The sequence below is a fragment of the Bos indicus genome, chromosome 2, assembly GCF_029378745.1.
Source record: "Bos indicus isolate NIAB-ARS_2022 breed Sahiwal x Tharparkar chromosome 2, NIAB-ARS_B.indTharparkar_mat_pri_1.0, whole genome shotgun sequence".
Lineage (NCBI taxonomy): Eukaryota > Metazoa > Chordata > Mammalia > Artiodactyla > Bovidae > Bos > Bos indicus.
The window spans coordinates 4,903,232-4,930,606 of record NC_091761.1 but is presented as its reverse complement, the minus strand read 5'-3'; the positions used below and the strand labels follow the sequence as shown (position 1 = coordinate 4,930,606).

General features: G+C 39.4%; 1 protein-coding gene across 11 annotated transcripts in view; it reads right to left on the bottom strand.

Moving 5' to 3' along the window:
- The window catches only part of IWS1 (interacts with SUPT6H, CTD assembly factor 1), a 49,501-nt gene extending 26,974 nt beyond the window's left edge, over positions 1-22,527 (bottom strand). For 3 of the 11 annotated variants that reach the window (XR_011570251.1, XR_011570252.1, XM_070801810.1), the window contains exons 1-5: positions 22,209-22,526; positions 20,132-20,250; positions 2,244-3,393; positions 1,042-1,234; positions 435-492 (exon numbers count right to left, since the gene is read on the bottom strand). Coding sequence is in view for 7 of the 11 variants with exons in the window: in XM_070801810.1 (XP_070657911.1) it covers positions 435-492; positions 1,042-1,234; positions 2,244-3,393; positions 20,132-20,250; positions 22,209-22,242 (1,554 nt within the window). In the remaining 4 variants the exon portion in view is untranslated. Of the gene's footprint in view, positions 1-434; positions 493-1,041; positions 1,235-2,243; positions 3,394-20,131; positions 20,251-22,208 lie in introns of all 11 variants that reach the window. The other 8 variants (XR_011570254.1, XR_011570255.1, XM_070801814.1 and 5 more) reach the window with 7 other exon arrangements.
- Between the last annotated feature and the right edge of the window lie 4,848 nt (positions 22,528-27,375).

Sequence of the window (27,375 nt, the reverse complement as noted above, 5' to 3'; positions counted from 1 at the left end):
TTCTAAATGCTAAGCTTACCTCTTTAGGTTCCTACCTTCTGCTGGGTTTTATCTCATTTTTATGATGATGAGCAACTTTTTGAAACATTTTGTCTAGCTTTTGTAGATGTCCTTAGCAGAAGGACAAATTACATTGCCTGCCATTGCTATAATCAGAAGCTCCATAACTATTGTGAGTCTCTAGCATTATAAAGTGCCTTTTCATTGTACTTTAATGTGTTCCTTCCTGTCCTTAATACAATTTGCCTGTTATATTCCTTTTATGCCTTTGTAGACCATTTCATTTCACTTTCTGAATACCTTTTTTCTAGATTATTCTGCTGGATACATCATAGTTGTTTATTTTTACTTACTGAAATCTCTTAATAGAGAACCACTGCCATAAAAACAAACAAAAAAAACATAAAGAGGAAATATTTCCATCTTATACTTACTGTAAATTCTTCCTCCTCCTCATCACCAGATTCTCCAAATATGTCTGCAATAAGATTTCTAGAAAAAAAATATAAACAATTTTCATTTGTTTTCTTCTCATTTGCATAGGAATCATGAAACCTTTTTCTACTAGGGTATAATTTACATATAGTAAGACATGTAGGTCTCATGTGTCTACTTTAATGGGTTTTGACAAAAGCACACATTTATGTAACCATTACCTTAATAGAACAATTGCATCTCCCAGAAAGTTCCTTTGTGACCCTTTCTAGTGAGCCCAATATATAAATGTCCCAGAGGGAGCCACCTTTCTACCTACCATCAGATTAGTTTTGCCTGTTCTGCACTTCATATAAGTGGAATTAGATAACATGTCCCCTGTACTTCACTTGTAAGAGAGTGTTTTTGAGATTCATCCATGCTGTACTACACAGCAGTAGCTGAAGAATTAAAATCCTTCATCTCCCACAGCCATGTAATTAGGCAGGGTATACTGTATTACGCTTCAACACAGAATTTTAATGTAAGTTTAAATAACTTGAAAGACAAACTCCTCTCTACCACCTTATATGAACCCTGGGAAGTTCGGGTTACACGGTCACTTACTCTTCTTCATTCCCTGACTCACTATCACTCCCAAACAGATCCTTCTCTTCATTTTTCTTATCAGACAGTTCTTTCCCCGCTTCCTCGTCACTGTCAGATGCTATCGTCTTCTCTCTTTTGCCTGATTTGTCCGATATAACATCACTGTCAGAGTCATCTGCATCAGAGACAACACGACTCTTCTTTGCTGCTGCTGAAAAAGAAAACCATCATTAATCTTATTCACCATGGTCACTGTGTTAGAACGTACAACAGATGCTCTAAAATGGCAGTATGTGGCAAAAATGAAAGGTCTTATAACACAGTTTAGAATAAAAAAAACTTAAAGATTCACTCAAGAGTCATCTTACAATTAAGAAGATGTTAGGAAAAAGAGGCCAAAAGATGAAGTTTTTCACCAAAATAAAGTGGGCATCAATAGCTACCTTTCCTTTGGGGGAACGAAGAAAATAAGACTAGAATCTCTTTCATGCTGCCTAGTATTAGCAGAACTCTTAAGGCTTGGATATTCTTTTGTGGAATCCCCATTTCTCAATTATCCATCACTGCTCAATCCGGAATTTCAAACTGCACATATGTTGCTCTTTTCCCTTCTCCTTTAATAACTGTCAGGTATTGGGGAATGTCTCTTCCAAAGAAGATATTTCATCAAAAAGTAATCAAGTAGTAAAGATTGGAATACTCTGTGGAGACACTGAGTCTCTAAATAAGAGTACTTCACAAACTTCCCGGCATTCAATGATGTTTAACAAATGAAGACAGGTACCCGTGGGAGCTCAGTCACTGTATGGATGGGATGCAGTGCATTAGCTGTCAAAGAGACCCACCGCTAACTCTGGATACAGCTGAGTTTTCATGTAATCATATTTCCTTGAACATTACCCTTTCTAGTAAAAAACAAACAAAAAATTTTCATGTAAATCTTTCATATTGCCATTATCATGCAATCTATCTTATCAGCCTGAAGCAGTCAGAACTTAACAAATACTGCTCAAAGAATTCAAAGGAAATTTAATATTAAGACTTGCCAATGAGGGAATTTCCTGGTGTCCAGTGGTTAAGACGCTGCACTTTCATTGCCAAGGGCCTGAGTTCAATCCCTAGTTGGGGAACTAAGATCGCATAAGCCAGAACTATGCTTCATATTATAAGTTTAGACAATAAGTAAAACTACTGATAAACAGCCCAAAATAATTCCTTACATGCTTTCTCTTCATCATCACTATCAGAAAGCACAGCAGCTTTTCGCTTTGCTACCTTCTCCTCCTCCCCTTCTTTTTCTTCATCCTCATCACTGTCAATTTTGGCCCTTTTAGGTTCTTCCTCCTCGCTGTCAGAACTGTTGAACCGCTTTCTGTCTACATGGGCATCTGCAGGAAGGGAGTCATTCTGCACTTCCGTATCCTCTCCCTTATTCTCCCCATCACTGTCCTCCTCAGACTCTGGTTTCTGTTTGTGTCTGGAGGCATCCTCAGTTTCTGAATCACTGGCAGGTCCCTTCTGAGGCTCCTCACTCTCAGAGTCACTGACTCGGGGTTTGGGAAGCTCCTCATTTTCAGAATCACTGGCCTGGTTCCTTGGGGGGTCCTCACTTTCCGAATCACTTATTCGGGGTTTGGGAAGCTCCTCATTTTCCGAGTCACTGGCCTGGTGCCGTGGGGGATCCTCACTTTCTGAGTCACTGATACGGGGTTTGGGAAGCTCTTCATTTTCCGAGTCGCTGGCTTGTTGTCTTGGCGGGTCCTCACTTTCTGAGTCACTGATTCGGGGTTTGGGAAGCTCCTCATTTTCAGAGTCACTGGCCTGAGTCCTCTGAGGCTCCTCACTTTCTGAGTCACTGATCCGAGGCTTGGGAAGCTCCTCACTTTCAGAATCACTAATTCGAGGTTTAGGGAGCTCTTCATTTTCAGAGTCACTGGCTTGGTTCCTCGGAGGTTCCTCACTCTCTGAGTCACTGGCTTGAGGTTTTGGAGCACCTTCTGTTTCCGAGTCACTGGCAGGACTTTTGGGGAGCTCTTCAACTTCTGAATCACTGGCAGGAGGCTTCCTAACATCTTCATTTTCTGAGTCACTTGCATGTCCATTAAGCAGTTCCTCATTTTCAGAGTCACTCGCAGGTAATTTCCTGGTCTCCTCACTTTCAGAGTCACTCCCATGGTGATTGACGTCTTCATTTTCAGAATCACTGGCAGGAGGCTCTGCGTGCTCTTCAGATTCAGAGTCACTGTCCTTTTGTCTCTGGAGTTCCTCACTTTCAGAGTCACTGGCATTAAGATTGGAGGGGTCATCATTGTCAGAGTCTGTCACCTGATGTCTTTTGTTGAGGCTATCTTCTCGATCACTAGGTTCATTCTGAAAAATTAAGGGAGAAAAAATTAGAAAAGTAAAAAAAAAGTTTGGTAGTAAAAATGTTAAACTTTTCAGCTATTTTTTTTTTTAAAAAAAACTGAGGTTTAGAGCAGTCTTGGTCATACATCCAAGTAACCCTGGCACACAAAAAAAAAAAGTTTTAGGGAAAACACTGACTAACCTAACAATACTAACATATAACATCACATGAAGTAATCTGAAAACTCTAGGGTACAAAGGTGATACAAGTATATTATAGCTGTGCTTTTGTAAATGCAGAGAAAAACATGTAAAATTAAACATGTCAAAATACTAACAACTAAAATGTGGGGAATTTTTTCCCTTCTAGTATCTGAACTCTCCGTAATACGGTAATTAATATTCTGGCTTAAAAAGTAAAGTACTTCTGTGTTTGAGTTTCCCTCCTTAAAAATATGTTGAGCCGGTATTTTTCTTTATAATATATGACGAACATTACCTGGACTTACTTTAGCACAAACCAATTCTCAAGCAGCAAAGAAACAAAGTATAAGCCCACCATATCATGGGATGAAATAATTAAGTAGTAAGACAATTCAGTGACAAGATGAAAGGCTTATAAAATAAGCTTATAATATAAAAAATTGAGGGCTTTTTCCCCTCTGTATTTCACTGCCATCTTGACAGCAAAGTTTCAAAGACATAGTAACTGCTATAAATATATTCATTCAAATATAACATATTCAAGAAATTTTTTAAAATCATAAATTTTTCAAATTTCCCAAAGGTATTTTTCTTTTATTATCATGGGTCACTCACAGCATAGCACTGTACTCCTTGTCAGTCATACACCCTGTTACCCCAATAAAACTGGCATTTATCTATTAAATTAGGACAGGAGAAATTACAGAATTTTTTCATACTGTACAAGATATAGTACTCCATATATGGATAGAAGCTTACTTTTGGCTGTATTTCATAATTTAATTTTTTATGTTTTAAAAGAATATAGATGAAAAAATTAACTATCTAGAGTGTGACGCCTAAACAGGCAGGCATTTTTTGGCCTGTTGTCGTCACTGAGAAGGCACACTCTGTGCTTCAGAGCGCAGAAGGGTGTCTGGTATACACAAAATCATAGGAAGAATTCATTGAATGAATAATAAGAATTAAATGTTAATAATTTAAAGTGAGGAATAATTAACTCAACAAGTATCTGCTTCAAGTCTACCATGTACAAGGTGCTAAGAATCAAGGCTGAACATGTCTCAGTGCCTGACCTTAAGGAAGTTTTATCTAGTGAGCTGGCCACATATACAGTAACAATAGTATAATATACACTATTACAAAGGTGATATTCTGAAAGCCAGGAAGTGATTTATACGAAACTAAGCCATAAAAGGTGTGCAGACAACAGGTATTTAATTATTGGTGATGACAAAGTTAAGAAGTTAACTACATTATTGAGGGTGGAAGGCAAAAGATACAGGTACCAGCAGAGGTAACTAAAGCAGGAGGCAAAAGGGAAAATTGTTAACTGCCTTTTGGAATGCTTTCAATAACATACTCATGACATGTTCTTATGACTCAATTTATTTCAGCTGCAAACAACACAAATCATTTCAGGCTAACTCCAGAACAATCTTTCCAGAATCACAGCGGGATGAATGGTTAAAGGCTCTAGAAGGGTAGGAACCAGGGCAGTTCAGAGAGCTCAGAAAGGGAACTCAAGGACCTTTCACTAGAGACTTAGCTCTCACCACTGATAAATTTTGGTGCCTTGGACCTCAATTTTAAGTGCCCAGAAGAGATGATCTAACAGGTCATGGCAATAGAGGATGTCCAACAGGTTATAGCCAAAGCAGAGGCGCAGCGCTGGGAGAAAGGAAGAAGACAGAAAGACTCCCAAAGATAGAAGAGAGGCCATGAACTGAGCAGTCATTCCAAAACGCATCTATTACACTTTACCTTGGACTTCCCGACCAAGGACACGACATGTGATAACGACTGTGAAACTTGTGAATTCTCATCAATTTTTGAGGAGATTTGTAAGAATCTGAGTATCTACCCATCAGGTGTGGCACAATGGAGGGAAAGTGGGAAGTCACCATGGTAAGAAAGTACTGATGGATAGAATCAAGGTAGACAATGTACTTCGGCGAATACATTGTAAGACTTAGGAAAAGAGTACATTAGAAATTATATGGTAAAACTTAGAAGTTATCAAAATGATATTAAAAAAAACTTTAGACTGGTTTCAGCAATTAAGTTGTAAACTTAAAAAAATATTTTAAAAAATGCTTTTTAAAAGTCATATTTGATATCAACAAATAAACAGTGGGATTCCCAGGTGGCCCAGTGGTAAAGAATCCGCCTGCCAATGCAGGAGATAGAGAGATGTAGCTTCAATCCCTGGGTCTGGAAGATCCCCTGGAATAGGAAATGGCAACCTACTACAGTATTCTTGCCTGGAGAATCCCACTGACAGAGAAGCCTGACGGGCTACAGTCCATAGAGTCGCAAAGAGTCGATACAACTGAGCAACTCAGTGCAAACACGTGCCATTTAAACACTATTTCTTAATATAAAAGGATCCCCAATTTTAACTCTCAGAGAAACTGAGCTCTCTAACAGTCCTTAGAGGCTTTAGACATGTCTATAACGCCTCATATCCCGCTCTTAAAATCATTTACACTATAGTGGTTACCCATAGTGAATGAATTGGTTGATGAATTGGTTGTTCGTCTCAGCAAATGGTAACAGATTCCTTACGACCAGTGCCACAATATGAAGAGATAATTAACACCCTAAATTAAAAATAATTAATCAAAATGATATAAAGCAAGTATCAGTTTGTAAATTTCAAAGAAGTATAAGAATGTCAAATAGAATTCCTTGTAAAGAACCAAAAAACTGAGGACAACTGTTTCCTCCTTATTAATTAAAAGAATTAAACTCAAAAGAGTTGAACTTGCAGACCAACCCTTCATCATAAATTGGTAAAACATTCAACACCAAGTCACATAGTAAATTCCATGAGGAAGTATTTACAGGAACATTTTCCAAAACATATTTCACTGGATCTTAGTTCAAGAAGATAAATTTTAAATCCTCATTGTGGAGCTTTGACAATACATATCACTGTAAGAGCATAAGGAAGGATCTGAGAAATCCAGTTTTTATTACACAATGCTGTTAATCCAGTGTAGCTCCTGAAGGGCTGCAAGGCTTTTGACTTTGTGAAACTCCAGCTTTACAGCAATCATACACATAATAAAAAAAAGATATATACCTGAGTGTCTTTTGTCAAAAGCTGGTTGATCTTAGAATCAGTCAAAAACAAAAACACTTCTGCTGGGTACTAGAAAAAGAAAATGTCTACACAAAGTTTAGGAGTTTATAATGATGGGACTTCCCTGGTGACTCAGTGGTAAAGAATCTGCCTGCCAATGCAGGAGACACAGGTTTGATCCCTGGTCTGGGAGGATTCCACATGCCTCAGAGCAACTAAGCCCATGTACAACTACTGAGTCTCTGCTCTAAAGCCTGGGAGCCACAATTACTGAAGCCCGCGCCCCCTAGAGCCCATGCTCCACAAGAGCAGTCAGTGCAGTAAGAAGCCCGCACACCAGAAAGTAGCCCCTGCTGGCCGCCACTAGATAAAAGTCCACGTAGCAATGAAGACCCAGCACAGCCAAAAACAAATAAGTAACTAAAAATAAAAAGTTTATAATGATGAAGCAAACTCCCGTCTACCTCTCCAGACTCGCTTCTGCCCTTTCACCAGCATCAACTCTATGCACTGCACCAGCAGTTCCCAAACTCTTGCATTAAGAATCACCTGGGAAGCTTTGGTGAAAACACAGATTTTGTGCTTCTCCTCTCCAGGTATTTAGATAGTAAATCTGGGGAAGGGGGTCAAAGAATCTGCATTTTGACATCTAATCCAAGTGACTCTAACTGCACATTAAAATTTTACTGCAGACACATGGAACTACAGATTCACTACATTACTCCATGTTTTCACCTCAGCTTGTCCTTTTCATATCTCAACATGAGGCAAAAATACCCCCTTCCTGAAGCCTCTTTCATCCTTCTCTCTAGGTAGAATGGATTCTGAGCAATATGAGTTCACAATGTGGACTTAAGAGTCTATAAGATCTAGGCCATCTAGGTTCATGGCTCATCTTCTTCTGTAAAATTTAGGGAAATTACCTTAACTTCCCAAAGTCCTCAATCTGACAGTCAGAAATAGTATTTATAACTTAGAGGTCGGTATATTGAGAGGACCAAATGCATGTGCCTGTGAGCACTCACTGTATGTTGCTAATCATCTACAACCAATTATTAATTATAAGACATTCACCCTTGAAGACAGAGCTCAGATGCATCATCTCTGCAGGCTGAGCTGGTCAGTCACTCCTCCTTTCATGTCACCAGAGCGTCTTGTGCATCTACCTCACTAAAAGGTGATGTTTTTACATTTATCTTCATAATATGAATGAACAAATGACCTTAAGATAAGAGACCATTTAAGAAAAGTAACCCAAAACCTATCTTTTACCTTCAGTATACAAATAAAACAAACCCCACAAGATAATGCTTAACAAAAAAGAACCAAAGCAAAATGTTTTTCTCATAAATTTGGTAGACTCAAAGACAAAGGCTGAAACCTAACACAAAGAAAGGACATAAATGGAATTGAAAGAAGTGCTATCAAATAGGGTAAACAAGGAGAGCAATGTCTGAAAAGAATCTTCTACGGGCTTCAGTGTACTCCTCATAGGAACGCTTTCCTTATATTAGCACAACCTTTCTGTGCAAAGACCCAAATGATTGCAGACTGCTATCTCTTCTCAATTCAAAGTAAAGCTGGGGCTAATGGGGCTGTCACCAACTTCAACCAAAGATGGATACTTGTGCCCATTAGCCTCTGCCTACAGTCAGCAAAAAAGGAGAAGCCAGGCACTATTTCCAAACAACCTCTTTCTCAATAGCCCCATACACTATTTTTTCCTGTGAGACCCTCAAGAGGGGACCATTACTTTTCTATGTAGATAAAACCTATAAAGTGGATTCTTTTTTTTTTTTTTTTTTTAAAGTGGATTCTAAAATGCACATTACTTTCCATATATTTTCTGTGGAACAAAAAACAGCTGATCACAATCCACAACTAATTTCATGCTGCTCAAGAGAATATTCAAATAAAACAACAAAAATTAGAACTGGCAACTAGTTATAACTAGGTTGCATTCATGCTCAAATTGCTTTATTTAAAAAATTGTGTTTCCAAAGAAGTTAAACTGTCACTGTTTGCAGATGACATGAAGATTCTAAAGATGTTACCAGAAAACTACGAGAACTCATCAGTGAATGTGGTAAATTTGCAGGTTACAAAATTAATACTCAGAAAATCTGTTGCCTTTCTATACACAAGAACGAAAGATCAGAAAGAGAAACGTCAAACAGTGATTCTATTTACCACTGCATCAAAAAGAATACAACACCTAGGAGTAAACCTACTTTCCAGCCATAATACTCCTGAAACACAAGTGCTTCTCAGTTCTAGGCCTTTAAACCTGTGGTTCTCTCCAGCTAGAATTATCACCACCACCTCTAACTGGCTTCTCTATCTGGTAATGTCAGTCACTCCTCAGAGTCTACTTAGCCCACCCTCCCATCCTCCTACAGTCCTTTGTATGTGCCCTTTATGTAATTTTTAAATATAGTTATTTGATGCATGCTAATAAAAATAGGTAACTATATAAAATGATGGGACAGTTATTCTAGTTATTTTCCTATGATTTCAAATATTAATGTGCAAACACAGAAAAGTATATTAAAATCACCTTCAACAACACAACCCAAAGATCACCATTATTTACATTTTTTACGAGAAATTTCCTCTCAATCTCTTCTCTGTGTGAATTTACTTTAAAACAGTAAATAAGGATCTAGAATCACAATTTAATGGCTGGTATCTTTCAAGTAACACACTGAATTCTCCCATTTCACAAAATATTTTTTTGGAAACAACTGTAATGGCTGCATTGCCATTCTTAGAAATGTTCTCTTTATATTTTAATTACTAATTTTCATTTTGTTGGACACGTACTGCTTCCTTTCTTATTTTTCTTTGCCTCATTTGTCCATTTCAGTGTTCTCAACCTGAGGGTGGTTCTGAGTCCTCCCCTAAGGGGGCGTTTGTGAATGCAAAGGCCCTTTGGTTAGCAATGACTGGAGAGGGTATGTTACTACCATTTTATTTAATGCTTTGGAACCAAGATACTAAATGTCCTGCAATATAAAGGACTGCCTCTAAATGCCAACAGCTGGCTTACTCAGAATCATCTGTTTAGCTGGGCGGCTCTCCGTGGAGGGGAGGCCACATCCACACACAGCAGGAGAACCAATGAGATGAAAGAGCCAAAGGTCCCAGCAGAGACTGTGTTACCAGAGTAACAAGTAAAGCAGCCTGGCTTCTTCTGGAATGTGAACTGGGAAACACAGCTTCAACCAACTAGTAAAGAGAGATAAAAATGAGGCTAAGTGAAAACTTCTGGTATGCTCTGCTGACACACTAACAGTGTGTCCATCTAACAGTGAAATCTGTTACAAGTATTTAAAAACAACCATTCAGGGACTTCCCTGGGGGTCCAGTGGTTAAGACTTAGCACTTCCACTGCAGTAGGTGAGGGTTTGATCCCTGGGGAGGGAACTAATATCCTGTATGCCATGGGGTGTGGCCAAAAAAAGAAAACTTGAGAGGAAATAAAAAGACACACCTTTAAGTATAAATTAAAAAAAAATTATTACAACCATTCAAAGCCTCTGGAAATGGTACTAAAGACAAAGAGCAAATAAAGAAGCATCTATCCAAGAAGGTCTACAAAAATTTGGTAAGAAAGGCAAAAATAGCTGGTATTTGAACCAATACTACTCCTTACTTCCACCCTCAGAGATGAACAAGAAAATGATTCTACTCCAGGCTGCTGCAGTCAAAACCAGGGTACTCTCTTCCTCTAGCTCCCGAGGGTGGGGTTTCTTCCCAGGAAAAGCATGATGTCAGTGTTTCTCATTCTGCCTCCAGCTACCTGTTGCTGTAGGTAAGTTCCCAGCAAGTGCAGCTGAAACTGGTGGCTCCCAATCATAGTAAGAAGGCTCTACTGGGGGCAGAGCACACTGAGAGTGCTGGAGGCCTTATCGCCTTTGCCCGAATTTGTGCACAGTGGTTCCATGCCAAGAGAGGCAAGCCAGGAGCACTTCAGGTTGCTATCCAATCCCCACCCCACACTGCGAGCTCAGCTTCTGGAACTGGGATGTCACTCAGAGAGAAATGTGCCATCACCCTTTCCCGCCCCAAACTCCAGATCCCTGGCTCAGAGATTTTGCTTGGGGAAAAAGCAGGCAGTAGGACTTCTCTGGTGGTCCAGGGGTTAAGAATCAGCCCACCAATGCTGGGGACACAGGTTTGATTCCTGGTCTGGGAAGATTCCACATGCTGTGGGGCAACTAAGCCCGTACACAACTACTGAGCCTGTGTGCCTAGAGCCCGTGCTCTGCAACGAGATGAAAGCCACCACAACGAGAAGTCCATCCACTGCAACTAGAGAAAGCCTGCACGCAGAGACGAAGACCCAGCACAGCCAAATATATACATAAATAATAAAAAGCAGGCAGTAAACCAGATAGCTTCTAATTTTTCCCAAAAGAAACCAACTTCATCTGTAACCAAGCTTGGGGAAGTTCAGGCTAAGGCACTTTCACAGGAAGTTGTGGTGAAATGCACTTAGGAGGAGATTCAAAATATAGATAAACTGTAGGCCAGCTAGTTTGCAGGAGATAAGCAGGTAATAATATAGCTGGAAGGAGCCAGACTAACTTGTTGAGCAATTTATGCCATAGGGCAATGCTGAAAAAAACAGAGCTATTTGTGGAGTTTTAACAGCTGATGACGGTCACAGAAAGAGGAAAAAAAGAGCCCTATTAATACTATTATCATCTCAGGTGACAGTCAGCATGTCCCAAATTGCACATCTGAGGATGCAACATTAGAGATTTAAAGCTGTGGGTGAGGAAACAGAATTCACTAAAATAATCCAGCCAGTCATTAAACAATTCAAAACATCCAGTTTCCAACAATAAATGAAAAGGTATGCCAAGAAACTGGAAAGTTGACCCATAACCAGGAAAAAAGCAGACAACAGAAACTGCCTGTGATAGCAACCAGATACCAGATTTATCAAAAAAGACTTTAAAGCAGCCATTTATAAACATGCTTAAAAAAATAAAGGTATGATGACAATATCATATCAAATACACAATATATACAGAAACAGAAATTTGATCACATAAAATAACAACACAGTAAGATTAACAACTGACTCCTCAACGGAGACAGTGGAGGCCAGAAAGCAGTGGGATAACATATTCAAAGAGCTCAAAGAAAAACTGAATAAAGGAAATGGCAACGCACTCCAGTATTCTCGCCTGGAGAATCCCATGGACGGAGGAGCCTGGTAGGCTACAGTCCACGGAGTTGCAAACAGTCAGACACGACTGAGCAACTTCACTTTCTCTCTTTCTTTCTTCAAAAAGTTAACAAAAAAAAGAAAACTTTTCCAGATGACCAAAAGAGGAAAGAATTTGTCTAGCACACCTACCATACAAGAACTGCTAAATGAAGTTCTTCAGGCTGAAAGCAAGTGACCTCAGTGAATCTACATGAAAAAAACAATAACCACCAGTAAAGGTAACTGTGTGATTATAAAATCTGTATTTTTTCCTTTCTTGATGTAATTGATTAAAACAACAGTGCACAAATACGTATATATTGTATTGCTGAACCTGCAATATATAAGAATATAATGTGCATTTCCCAATGACAACCAAATGGCAACCCACTCCAGTATCCTTGCCTGGAAATCTCATGGACACAGGAGCCTGGTGGGCTGCAGTCCATGGGGTCGCAAAGAGTCGGGCACGATTGAGCGACTAAGATTTAACGCTTCCCAATGACAGTATAAAGAAGGTGGATGGGAATAAAGTTGTATTACATTAAGGAATAACTTTAGCATGTACTTGAAGTTATCAGCCTAAAAGAGACTGGTAAAAGATAATTTTACATATGCCTCATGGTAAGCCACAAAGCAAAAAGGTGTAAGTAATCTTAGCATACTGCTACAGAAAATCATCAAATCACAAAGGAAGAGAGCAGGAGAAAGAAAAAAGGAATGGCAAAACAGTAAGAAAACAATGAACAAAATTGCAATGATAAGCCCCGAACTATCAATATTTACTTTAAAGGTAAATCGACTCAATTCTCCAACCAAAAGACAGAGTGGCTGAATGGCTGGGGAAAAAACAAACTGAGCTATGTGCTGTCTCACTTCAGCTTTTAGAACACATGCAGGCTGAGGAAAAAAGGGATGGAAAAGATATTCCAGGCAAATGGAAACCAAATGAAAGCAAAGGTAGCTATGGTATTAGCTATATTTATAATAAGAGAAAATAGACTTTTAGCAAAAACTATAAGATACAAAGGAAATCATTATATAATGACAAAAGAGTTACTCCAACGAGAGAATTTAACATTTGTAAATATTTACGCACCCAAATCAGAGCACCTCAATATTAACAGACCTGAAAGAAAAAATAAGATACCAATGCAATAATTGTAGGGGACTTCAACCTCTCACTTTCAACAATGGACAGAACAGACAGAAAATCAATAAGGAAGTACTGGGCTTAAACCATGTTAGACCAAATGGACTGAAGAGACATTTACAGAATGTTTCACTCAGCAGAAGCAAAGTACACATTTTTCTCAAGTGTACATAAAACAAACTTCAGTATAGATCGATGTTAGGCCACAAAATAAGTCCTAATAAATTCAAGAAGACTGAAATCATACCAAACGTCTTTTCCAACCACAATGGTATGAAAATAGAAATCAATTATGAGAAGAAAACAGAAAATTTCACAAATATGTGGAGATCAAACATCATGTTACTGAATGACCAATGAGTCAAAGTAGAACTCAAAAAATATCTTTGAGACAAATGAAAATGGAAATACAATATGCCAAAACTTATGGAAAACAGTACAGTAGTTCTAAGAAGGAAGGTTACAATAGATGCCTACATTAAGAAAAAAGAAACATCTTAAACAACAACTTTATACCTCAAGGAACTGGAAAAAAAGAATAAACTAAGCCCAAAGTTATTAGAAGAAGTAATAAAGATTAGAGCAAAAATAAATGAAAGAGACTAAAAAGACAACAGAAAGATCAATAAAATTAAGAATTGTTTTTTAAAAAGATAAACAAATAGGCAAACTTTTAGCCAGACTTACCAAGGGGGGAAAAAAAGAGGATGGAAAGAAGTTAAACTATAAAGGAAAGAAAAGGTGTCAACATTACAATTGACACCACACAAATACAAAGGATCATAAAAACTAAAAAGCTGTATGCCAAGAAACCGGACAATCTATAAGAAACAAATTCCTAAAACATTCAAACTAAGACCAAATCAAGAAGAAACAGAAAATCTGAACAGATGGATCACCATGAAGAGACTGAGTCAGTACTGAAACACTTCCCAGCATTAGGAAGCTCAGGACCAGACGGCTCCACTGGCGAATTCTACCAAACGTTTAGAGGAACTAATACCAGTCCTTCTCAAATGGTGCCAACCAAAGAGGAGGGAACATTTCCAAAATCATCTTATGAAACCGGCATTACCCTGATACCAAAACCAGACAAGGACACAAGAAAAGAACATTACAGACCGATAGCCCTGATGAACATAGATGTAAAAATTCTCAAAAAATTATTAGCAAACTAAATTCAGCAAGACATACACTATGATCAAATGGGATTTATTCCATGGATGCAAGGATGGCTCAATATCCACAAATTAATGTGACACACCATATTAACAAAATGAAAGCTAAAAATCACATGATCGTCTCAATGGCTGCAAAAAAAAAAAAAAGCAGACGAAATTTTACATCAATTAATGACAAAAACTCTCAACCAACTGGGTAAAGAGAGAATGTATCTCAACATAATAAAGACCATGGGACAAGCCCACAGCCAATATCACTTTGCACTCAATGGTGCAAAGCTGTAAGCATTTCCTCTAAGATCAGGAAAAGACACAAATGCCATCCCTCAACATTTTTACACAACACTGCATTGGAAGTCAGTAAAAAAGAAATAAAAGGCATCCAAAACAGAAAGAAGCAACAGTGTCATTATTTGCAGATGACGTAATATATAAAGAAAACCCTAACGACTCACCAGAAAACTGCTAGAACTAATCAGTGAATTTGGTAAAGTTGCAGGGTATAAATCAACAAACAAAAAATCTGTTGCATTTCTTTACACTAAAAATGAACTATAAAACAGAAAAAATTAAGAAAGCAATCCCATTTATAACTGCATCAAGAAGAATGAAAAATCTAGGAATAAATTCAACCAACAAGGAGAGTACACTGAAAACTAGGACACTGATGAAAGAAACCAAAGACACAAATAAAAAGAAAGCTAATCCATGCTCATGGACTGGAAAAATTGATATTGTTAAAATGACCATATTATTCAAAGCAAGCTACAGGTTCAATGCAATCCCTTTCAAAACTGCAATGGCATTTTTAACACAACTAGGAAAAAATAATCCTAAAATAAACCACAAAAGAACCTGAATAGCCAAAACCGTGAGAAAGAACAAAGCTGGAGATATCATATGCCCTGATCTCAAACTATATTATAATGCTACAGTAGTCAAAACAGTATGGTACTGGCATAAAAAACAGACACACAGATCGACACAACAGAATAGAGAGCCCAGAAACTAACAGAAGCACCTGTGGTCAAGTGATCTACAACAAAGGGGTCAAGAATATACAATGGGAAAGAACAGTCTCTTCAATGAATGGTGTTGAGAAAACTGAACAGCTACATGCAAAGACTCCAACTAGATTACTTTCACACCATATATAGTAATATACTAAAAATGGATTAAAAACTTAAAGAAAACATATGTAGTGCACTCCTGATGCCAGTCTTAGCAAAATTTTTTTGGACACATCTCTTCAGGGAAGGGAAACAAAAACTAAAATAAACAAATGGAACTATATCAAACTAAAAAGCTTTTGCACAGCAAAAGAAACTATCAACAAAACAAAAAAGTTGCCTACTTAATGGGATAAAATTATTTGCAAAAAACATACCTGTTAAGGGGTTAATATCCAACATACACAAAGAATTCACACAACACAACATTAAGAAAACAAATAACCCAAAAACAAAATGTGCAGAGGATCTAAATAGCTATTTGTCCAAAGAAGACATACAGATGGCCAACAGACACATGAAAAGATCACGCATCATCAGGGAAATGCACATCAAAACCACAGTATCAGTAGTACCACCTCACACCTGTCAGAACGGCTCTTATCAAAAAGACAAGAAATAAAAAGTGTTGGCAAAGATGTGGAGGAAAGGGAACACCTCTGCACTGTTGGTAGGAATGTCAACTGATGCAGCAACTGTGAAAATAACAGCGGAAACAATTTAAATGCCCATTAACTGACAAATGGATAAACAAATGTGATTTATCCAAAGAATGGAATACTACTGATCACAAAATGGAAAGAAATACTAACACATGCTACAACTTGGATAAATATGAAAGCATTAAGTGAAAAGAAGCCGGTCATAAAAGACCATATGTTATATAATCCTATTCATATGAAATGTCCAAAATAAGGAGGGGCTCAAGGGCGGGAGCACAAGCTGGAATCAAGATTGCTGGGGGAAATACCCATAACCTCAGATATGCAGATGACACCACCCTTATGGCAGAAAGTGAAGAACTAAAGAGCCTTTTGATGAAAGTGAGAGAGTGAAAAAGTTGGTTTAAAGCTCAACATTCAGAAAACTAAGATCATGACATCCGGTTCCATCACTTCATGGCAAATAGGTGGAGAAAGTGGAAACAGTGGCAGACTTTATTTTCTTGGGCTCCAAAATCACTGCAGACGGTGACTGCAGCCATGAAATTAAAAGACGCTTACTCCTTGGAAGGAAAGTTATGACCAACCTAGATAGCATATTAAAAAGCAGAGACATTAATTTGCCAACAAAGGTCCCTCCAGTCAAGGCTATGGTTTTTCCAGTAGGCATGTATGGATGTGAGAGTTGGACAGTGAAGAAAGCTGGGCACCGAAGAATTGATGCTTTTGAACTGTGGTGTTGGAGAAGACTCTTGAGAGTCCCTTGGACTGCAAGGAGATCCAACCAGTCCATCCTAAAGGAAATCAGTCCTGAACGTTCATTGGAAGGAATGATGTTGAAGGTGAAACTCAAATACTCTGGCCACCTGATACAAAGAACTGACTCACTGGAAAAGACTCTGATGCTAGGAAAGATTGAGGCAGGAGGAGAAGGGGACGACAGAGGATGAAATGGCTGGATGGCATCACCGACTCAACGGACATGGGTTTGGGTGAACTCCAGGAGTCGGTGATGGACAGGGAGGCCTGGCATGCTGTGATTCATGGGGTCTCGAAGAGTCAGACACGAATGAGCGACTGAACTGAATGACTAACTGGGGGGTGGGAGTGGTAAAGAGGTAACAGCTAAAGGGTTTCCTTCTGATGTGATTAAAATATTCTAAAAAGGACTATGTTGATGGTTGTACTGCTGTGAATATACTAAAGATCACTAAATTGCACACTTTAAATGGGTGAATTGTATGGTATATAAGTTTATCTTAATAAAGCTGTGTAAAAAAAAAGGTGTTATTTTTAAAGGTCAAATTTGACATATAAAAAAAATCCATGAACATAGTATCAAAATTTAAACACTGGGATATGTATTACTTATTTTTTCTTTGCTTCAGGCTCCAATATGGACCACTAAAGCACTGTTACTAATCTTGACTTTAAGATTTTGCTATTTTTTTCATCATATTGATTGTATTAACTTTAAGTTTTAAAATATTATCTTGATCTTCTTCAACACTTTCCTTAGAGATCTAAAGAAATACATGCAGAGTGAGTATTACAGGTAAAATGAACTAAAAAACAAACAAAACCTGGCCTGTAGAACTCCAAAATCCAAATGGGAAAAACATTATTTGGAAAATCAAGTTGTGAGTACCATCTTGCACCAGGCAAAATGATGCCCCACAAAAGATGACCACAGAACTTGTAAATATGCAAAAGTAATGTATAGATATAAATAAGGATAGGGAGATTATCCTGGATTACCTGAGTAGGCCCAATATAGTAATAATTATAGGGATCCTTGCACCCCACTCCAGTACTCTTGCCTAGAAGATCCCATGGGCGGAGGAGCCTGGTGGGCTGCAGTCCCTGGGGTCACAAAGAGTTGGACACGACTGAGCAACTTCACTTTCACTTTTCACTTTCATGCATTGGAGAAGGCAATGGCACCCCACTCCAGTACTCTTGCCTGGAAAATCCCATGGATGGAGGAGCCTGGTAGGCTGCAGTCCATGGGGTCGCTAAGAGTTGGACACAACTGAATGACTTCACTTTCACTTTCACTTTATGCAGGGGAGGGAGGAAAGTCAGAGAAACTGACATATGAGGAACTAAGCAAAGGTCTGAGAGATCTGAAGATGCTACAGCTCTAGCTTTAAAGATGGAAGAAGCCACATGCCAACCAGTGCAAGTGTCCTGTAGAGCTGAAGAAGGCAAGGAAGCAGGTTCTCCCTTAGAGAAAGAACACAGCCCCAGTGACACCCTATTTTAACCCAGTGAGATCCTCTTTGGACTTCCGACCTCTGGAATTTTAAGAAACAAATCTCTGGGGTTATTTTTAGCTACTAAATTTGTATCTGGTTGTTATGGCAGCAATAGGAAACTAATACACATCTTTCAAATTATGGGGCTATAATCTGCACTGCTCCATATAATGTACTGTACTTTTTCAAGGGTACAACTGCTACTCAAAACTACTAGTAATTAGAATAACCTTTCTGGAGGGGAAAATCTATGAAAAGCACAAAAGTATGTTCATGGCAGACTTCACTGACAATAGCTAGACAGTCTAAATATTAACAATTAGGAAACTGCTGAATAAGTAATAGTTCATCCATGTTATGAAATATTAAGCAGCCATTAAAAATTACACTTAGCGAGAATCTTTAATAACATGGGGCAGTATTTAAAATCTTAAGTGAAGAGATAAAACTGTTATACAGACATATATATATATATTTCAAGTAACTTAAAACATATACATACATTCTATATAAGAATAAAAATGCAGGAGAAATATATTTTTTATATAATAATATAAAAAGTTAATATTTCTGTGACAGGAGTATGCTGAATTTCTTTTTTAAACTTTCATATAATCTCTAAATTTACAACATGCACATTTATTTATTTAGAACCCATCTCATTAAAAAAATAAAAGTAGTTGAAAAAAAGAAAGTCAACACTACATTTATAACACACTTATAACTGAAGCATGAAGCCATGAGTCAATCTCCTGATGCGGTTTTCCAAAATGGGAAATTAAGACGTCACACACTAAATATACTAAAACAATGTTTACATTATCAAGTAATTTCTACCTATCATTTAGAATTTAGTCTAAATGCTTAATAGTATACAAAAAACCAAAATGACACCAAAATAACTAAAAGATAAGCCCTCTTCCCACTTCTGATCTCGTCTGCCCCATATTCATTCTACTGTAGCCACAATGGCTCCCACCTTAGATCTTTGTTGGGAATGTTCATTCACTACATAGCCATGTAGCTATTCCTTCACCTCCTTTCACATCTTGATTCAAATGTCACTTTCTTAATAAGGCCTACATGCACCTCCCTATTCAACATTCAAGTCTGCCCTCCATCTTGGCACCCTCCATTCCATTCTTTCTTCTTTCTTCACAGCAGCTACCATCTTCTAACAAACTATACAATTTTCTTTTTTTTAAAGTATACTGTTTAATGTCTTTCTTCTGCTACTGGAAAACAAGTCTAAAAGGAGGAGTTTCGTGGCAGTGGAACCTCATTAAGTCATTGATATGTCAAAAGAGCCTGACACATAGCAGCTGCTCAATAAATATTTGTTGGATATATGGCTAAACTAGAGACATATCAAAGGACAAAGTCAATAATACAATCTCTAACAACTGCATCTATTATTGCATGTAATAACCTAAAATTGGGCAATTTTCTGTGCAAAATATATGGCATATTGGCCATCTTTATCATTCCTACACTTCAGTTTGTTTTACTGCAAACTTACAGCTGAATTTTTTTAAAAGCCTCAATTTTATTTTGTTAACATTGTGTAGTACAGGACTGTATAACCAGGCAAGCAAATTAAAATGACACAAAGGTAGCAGGTGATAATCCCCATAACTTTCTGTTTCAACTGGTATTTCTTCAGACTTCAAATCCTCACCATCGGATTAGGACATCATTCTGGGAATGAGGAAGTCCAGTCAAATATCAAATACCTGACCTGTTTTCTGAATCAATAAGCACAGTTGAGACTGCCTACTATCCAAAATGAGACTCAATCAGTCCTTACTCCCTATGATTTCATACGTAACCAGACTATCCCTATTTATTTTTAAAGCAGTTCTCTATTATTTTTGAAGGGTTTGCAGCCTAGACCCCGTGACAGGGTCTCTACATCTCCTAAATAAAACAAGTCTCACAGAATAAGCAAGGGAAAAGCCTCCCCAAAGATGTTGTTTAGCCAATACCTCTGAATGACGTTCTACACTTCCAGTGTCTGATCCAGAGTGCTGCTCATTTACATCATCCTCAACGTCTGACCCTGAATCCCGTTCATCCTGCACTGGGGTAGCGCCACCATCATCTGCTTAAAAATAAAACAAAAACCCACTTAAGGAGTAAGATGGATGACATCCTCAACTGAAATGAACACAATGAATCAAGAATAATGTAAGAGCAAAGGTTACCACTGATGAAGCATAACTAATACTACTAATTTGGGAACAAGTACAATACATACATAAATACTCACAGTCATACCCTGTACTGTTGGCACATTTGGCAGTGAAAATATATCATTAAAGGAATGTGAAGCTTAAGAAATGCCACTAAGAACCAAGTCAACAAATTCTAAATAACAGTGTGTACTTTCAACTTTGTTAAAATAACAAAGTCTATTTTCTCCACAGCACTTACTTACCACCTACTAAAGGACTACATGAGTTTCCAAGTTAATTTTGTTCAACGTGATTCTTTCCTCACTTGAATAAAAGTGCCAAAAGAGCAGAGATTCTAGTTCAGTGATGAATCCCTGGAGTGGAGAACACTACCTGGTATAGTATTTGTTTATGAATGAAGAGCATACAGAATTCCATTCCAGAAACAGTGTAAACTCCTTGAAGTAAAAGCATATACTACTATACTATTATAAAACAAAGCTACCTATTTTTAACCAATACTTTAAAAATACAAAGTAAAATTGTACTGAGAGGAATTCAGAGCTGTTGGAGGATACAGGAAGCCTTGGTTAAAAGTTTAATAAAAATAAAATTTAAAATATGAACCAGCCAACTACAGGAAGAGTTTAAGAATGAAATCACTATCCTACTAATGAACTATTCTACTCAGCTAAGGAGTACTGAATATACATATATTTAACCTTTTTCTTATATAGTCATAATTTAAAAAATTTGAAGTGTAATGAAAAGTTATGCTTCAACGGTCAGAATCGGGGTGGGGAGGGGCAGAAGAGGTTAAAACTCTGTCCTAGCATAATAGGAAATAATTACAGAATGCCTAAAAATGATGCAACAAGATAGCATAAGTTAGGAATACAGGGATAAACATCAAAAACGGCTAAAAAAAAAGTCAGGGAACTGCTAACTTTTCATGTCTTTCAGCATGTTAAATTTAAAAACACAAACAAACTGACAACTATTTTGAAAACATCAGGAAAACGTTTAAAGCCAAACAGCAGAATATGTTTGGAAACGTGTTTGCAGTCACTACTGTTCGTCGTCTTATACTAGAATCGATGTGAACGCAAAACAGAAAAGAAGGTAGTTCATGCTTAGAAATTTATTTAAGCACTTCTGACAGAGAATACTCACTGGAACTAGAACACAATAGGAAAGCAAAAGTAATGTTTTTATTCCCCATGAGGTTCTGCCTTATTCGTCTTTGGTTCCCAAGTGCCCAGCACTGTGTTAACAAAGTGGGGTCCCGTGTTTATAAACAGGAAAAGAAAGAACTTGAGGGAGGAGAAAGGGGAAAGATCTCAAGGTGAAGGAAAGGCACAAAAAACACTAGTAAGCCCCAGAGGTACACATCTTATTCTAAAATACGTATACAACTCAACTCCGATGTTATCTTTAATGGGAGAAACTAGTTTGCAGGCATAGTCAAACCAGTTTCAACTCCAAGTGAAAAGTCTAGGTAAGATCCTGCACCCCCACCGAACAGCTAGCTCCCCGGGATTCTCGAAAATCACTCTCAACTCCTCAAAGACATGCCCTATCAGGAGAGGCCATTCCTAGTACTTTGCACACAGTAAGCATTTGATATACGGAAGTGGCTCCCATTTCAGCAACATCCTTCGCCAATCTGGAAGACGGCTTTCCGTCCAGAATTCCCTCTCCAAGGTTCTAACTTCTGGGTCCGCAGACGGGCTGCCAGCTCTTCCCGCTACGCCTCAGTCAACATCAGACCCAGTCCCGGGAGAGAACGTCTCTAGGGCCTCCTTCTCTTCCCCGCGGGAGTGCGTGGCCAAGCCCGGTCGAGTAACCGCACCGCCCCCCAGCCCTGTCCCCTACGTCCCTGCCTCACCTGACTGGTCGCCGCTGTAATACTCCGAGTCCATGGCAGGCGGCTCTCGGCGGGGAGTGTCTGGGCCCCGCGCCGCCCCCGTCACTTCCTTGCCGGCGCTTGCCTGCGCCTCAGAGGCTCCAGAAGGTACTCAAACAAACCTCAGAGGCTCCCGCCCAACTGGAGGTTTGGGAGACTGCGGAGAGTAAGGTAGCAACGGCGGCAGACGCCCACACTTGGACCTACAAACGCCGGCAGAAAAGGCCGTACCCTGCTCGCGACCAAGGCGCGCGGGTCGGTAATCTACTTCCCAGAAGCACCTCTGGACCAAAATGGCGTCTGCCCACGACCCTCAAAAGAATGCAGTGCGCAGGCGCTAGCTCATGTCATCTGGCCAATGAGAAGACACAACGCTAATGACGCACGGCATGGCCGGAAAGGAGACTAGTGGGAAAATTGAGCGGGAGCCGCGACTGCAATTACAATCTTCTCCTTGGAGGAACCTGGTCTGTTCCCCATGGAGATGATAGTGTTACTTTATGGGTTCTCCGCCCGCGCTTTGTTTGAATACTTTCTGGACTATTGTTCCGAAAAATGAAGACTCGCTAAAATTAAATTTTCCATCATACGGAAATTAACTATCGTCCCCATCATGCAGCGAGGCTCTTGATTCCCGCCCTTAGTACGGGAAGTGGCGCATTTCCCTCTGGGACTTGTAGTTCGAAGCCTAGCGAGCTATGATGTGTTACTAAGTGGCCTGATCAAAAGAGCCTCTTTTCAAGGCATTTTTCTTCCTTTCTTTTTAAAAATTACGACTTAATTTCCATCTTAAGAAACCATTTGGTTTACACTGGGAAGTACAGGTTTTTGCTTCCAGAAGGGTTCCCGGATGAAATCTTGCTAAAGTGACATTGTTAAACTTGAGCACTACATGCTTGTGAGAATCAACAATGGTTGAGAAACTACCTGACTTGTCAGAAAGCTGACTGTAAAGAACCGTCCTTCTTCCTATCTCTCAAGTAAAAGTTATTCTCCACTCTTTTATGAAACCTGTAAGACTTTACCGTCTGCTGCTGCTGCTGCTAATTCGCTTCAGTAGTGTCCGACTCTGTGCAAAGAGTCGGACACGACTGAGAAACTGAACTGAACTGAAGTGAACTGAACTGTAAGACTTAGAGATGACCCCCTAGTTTACCCATGACAAGGCAGAAGACCTTTCCCCTTTCTTCTGAACCTGCTCAGATCTTGCAACTTTCTGTTTGTGTCTTTGCCCCTCTAAAACTAACTAGTGCTGTGCTGTGCTTAGTTGTGCACGTGTCTGACTCTTTGAGACTCCTTGGACTGTAGCCCGCCAGGCTCCTCTGTCCATGGGAATTCTCCAGACAAGAATACTGGAATGGGTTGCCATGCCCTCCTCTAGGGGATCTTCCCAGCCCAGGCACGGAACCCAGTTCTGCTAGTGGATTCTTTACCATCTGAGCCACCAGGGAAACCCAAGAATACTGAAATGGATAGCCTGTCCCTTCTCCAAGGGAACTTCGTGACCCAGGAATTGAACAGAGGTCTCCTGCATTGCATGCAGATACTTTTCCAGCTGAGCTACCAGGGAAGCCCCAAAATAACTAGATGCAGGAATAAGCATTTTTCTGTTCTCATTACCAGTTGAAACTTCTGATTGCAGATCAATCACAACTATAAGTCATCACACATTCCTTTCTAGGAAAGTCTGAGACAACCCCATCTCCCCTGAACTAGATACTCTGATCTTCATATCTGGTGTATTCTCCCTATTGCAATACCCTGAATAAAGTCTATTTTCTTGCTTATTTTTGTCTTAAACAGAGAGGACAATATTACTGTCTTTAGATTGGAGGAAGTATAGGAAATATTCTGCAGGAGGTGTTCAGTTCAGTTCAGTTCAGTCGCTCAGTCGTGTCTGATTGTTTGCGATCCCATGAATCGCAGCACACCAGGCCTCCCTGTCCATCACCAACTCCCAGAGTTCACTCAGACTCACGTCCATCGAGTCAGTGATGCCATCCAGCCATCTTATCCTCTGTCGTCCCCTTCTCCTCCTGCCCCAATCCCGCCCAGCATCAGAGTCTTTTCCAATGAGTCAACTCTTCGCATGAGGTGGCCAAAGTACTGGAGTTTCAGCTTTAGCATCATTCCCTCCAAAGAAATCCCAGGGCTGATCTCCTTCAGAATGGACTGGTTGGATCTCCTTGCAGTCCAAGGGACTCTCAAGAGTCTTCTCCAACTCCACAGTCCAAAAGCATCAATTCTTTGGCACTCAGCCTTCTTCACAGTCCAACTCTCACATCCATACATGACCACAGGAAAAACCATAGCCTTGACTAGACGAACCTTTGTTGGCAAAGTAATGTCTCTGCTTTTGAACATGCTATCTAGGTTGGTCATAACTTTTCTTCCAAGGAGTAAACATCTTTTAATTTCATGGCTGCAGTCACCATCTGCAGTGATATTGGAGCCCCAAAAAATAAAGTCTGACACTGTTTCCACTGTTTCCCCATCTATTTCCCATGAAGTGATGGGATCAGATGCCATGATCTTCGTTTTCTGAATGTTGAGCTTTAAGCCAACTTTTTCACTCTCCACTTTCACTTTCATCAAGAGGCTTTTTAGTTCCTCTTCCCTTTCTGCCATAAGAGTGGTGTCATCTGCATATCTGAGGTTACTGATATTTCTCCCGGCAATCTTGATTTCAGCTTGTGTTTCTTCCAGCCCAGCATTTCTCATGATATACTCTGCATATAAGTTAAATAAGCAGGGTGACAATATACAGCCTTGACGTACTCCTTTTCCTATTTGGAACCAGTCTGTTGTTCCATGTCCAGTTCTAGCTGCTGCTTCCTGACCTGCATACAGATGTCTTAAGAGGCAGGTCAGGTGGTCTGGTATTCCCATCTCTTGAAGAATTTTCCACAGTTTATTGTGATCCACACAATCAAAGGCTTTTCACAGTCAATAAAGCAGAAATAGATGTTTTTCTGAAAGACTTGCAGAAATAGGGCATTTCGTTCGTTAGTTGGTAAAGCATACATCTTGGACTGGATTTCAAGGCATATCTCGCCTGCTGTAAGGACCCATGTGGTGCCCTGAAAAGTCCACATTCTACCTTGGAGTTCAGATTTATGAATTTTATGATGTTAGCTATGCTGTGAATTCTCAGAATGTCATTAGTGAAGCCACATCCCAGCTTTGATAATCCTGGAACCATTGTTAGGCAGTCAGAATACTCTGGCAGAACCCAGTTCTAGGCTCCAGAAAAGGACATGGAAAGGAAGAGAGAGGGATGGTTTCTCTAGAAATTACCATTTTCTTGCAAGAGAGTTCATAGGCAGTCTTTCCCCTGTACATACAGTGGAAAACAACTTTGAAATCCCAGTCTACCCCTTCAGCTGTAGGAATGACATCTTATTAAGCTATTGTGAGAATCATAAGAGCAAGGAATTAACAGTGCCTAGAACTAAAGGTAGAAAATTTTAAAATTCATTCCCTTCCATTTAGTAGAAAAGGGCTCAGGATTCACCTCTCTTCCAAAGAGATCAACCTCTCTTCTAAGAGGTTGTACCTGTGTAATAAGGTGAGTGAATAGGGCAGAAATCCAGAAGAGAACACACTGAAAATCCTGTCAATAAAGATCTTGTAGTTTCACCAAACATACATAACCAACAGCTATGAAAGTAATTGGCCTAAGCAATGCAATTACAAAAAGATAATGACTGAATTTTAACATAAAAATTCTAACTGTCCTGATGGTTTAGAGAATGGAGAAATAGAAGCAGACCAAATACACCATAATGTGCAGAGAGCCAGAGGGGTCTAAGGAAGTGTCAGATCTATGTTTTGTACTCAAGAAGCCATTAACTTAGTGAGATAGGACAGGCTTTTTGAAATAAGTGTATGTCTTAGTTAAAGCATTGTGGTTGCAAATGCAAACACAGCTCCGGGAGAGTTTTCCAGAGCCCCTTTCCACCAGGTGGCTGTCTTTCAGAGCCTCCAAAGGATAGATCTTGGAGCAGAACAGATACACTTTCTGAGTCTTGGCTGCCTTGCATTTTGAAGACCACCATCTCTCTCCACTCCTTGTTCTAGTCCCAGCACAGCTGGTGGTAGAGAGGCCACTCAGAAGGGAGGCTGTTTTTTCCCCCTAAGGATACTAAAGACAGAGAAGAGACATGGGAGAAATGAGCTTGTGGCAGTCCTGAACACTGTTTCCCTTGACTGATAACCATGCAAGAATTATCCTCCCAGTCTTTTGAGACACTGCAACTTGCTGAATATTTCTGGGAGTGAAAAGTCATACGATATCAAGAGCAGCCTGGCACTGGCAGAACTTCAGACTCGGGGGTCAGAAATCTGGGTTCTGTGTCAAGCTCTGAGTTTATTGTGTTAGATGAGGCAGTTGAATCAGAAGATTTCAAGACCCTTGTTGTTGTTATTCAGTTGCTAAGTCATGTCTGACTCTTTGCAACCCCATGGACTGTAGCATGCCAGCTTTCCCTGTCCTTCACTATCTCCCGGAGTTTGCTCCAACTCATCTCCATTAAGTTGGTGATGCTATCCAACCATCTCATTTTCTGTTGCCCCCTTTTCCTCCTGCCCTCAGTCTTTCCCAGCATCAGGGTCCTTTCCAATGAGTCCGCTCTTCCCATCAGGTGGCCAAAGTATTGGAGATTCAACAGCAGTCCTTCCAATGAATATTCAGGGTTGATTTCCTTTAAGGTTGACTGGTTTGAGCTCCTTGCTGTCCAAGAGACTCTCAAGAGTCTTCTCCAGTGCCACAATTTGAAAGCATCAACTCTTTGACACTCAGCCCTCTTTATGGTCCAACTCTCACATCTACATTTAACTACTGGAAAAACTATAGCTTTGACTATACAGACATTTGCTGGCAAAGTGCTTTTTAGTACACTGTCTAGGTTTGTCATAGCTCTCCTTCCAAGGAGCAAGTGTCTTTTAATTTCATGGCTGCAGTCACTGTCCACAGTGATTTTGGAGCCCAAGAAAATAAGATCTGTCACTGTTTTCACTTTTCCCCCTTTTATTTGCCATGAAGTGATGGGACTGGATGCCATGATCTTAGTTTTTTGAGTATTGAGTTTTTAAGCCAGCTTTTTCATTCTCCTCTTTTACCCTCATCAAGAGGCTCTAGCTTCTCTTC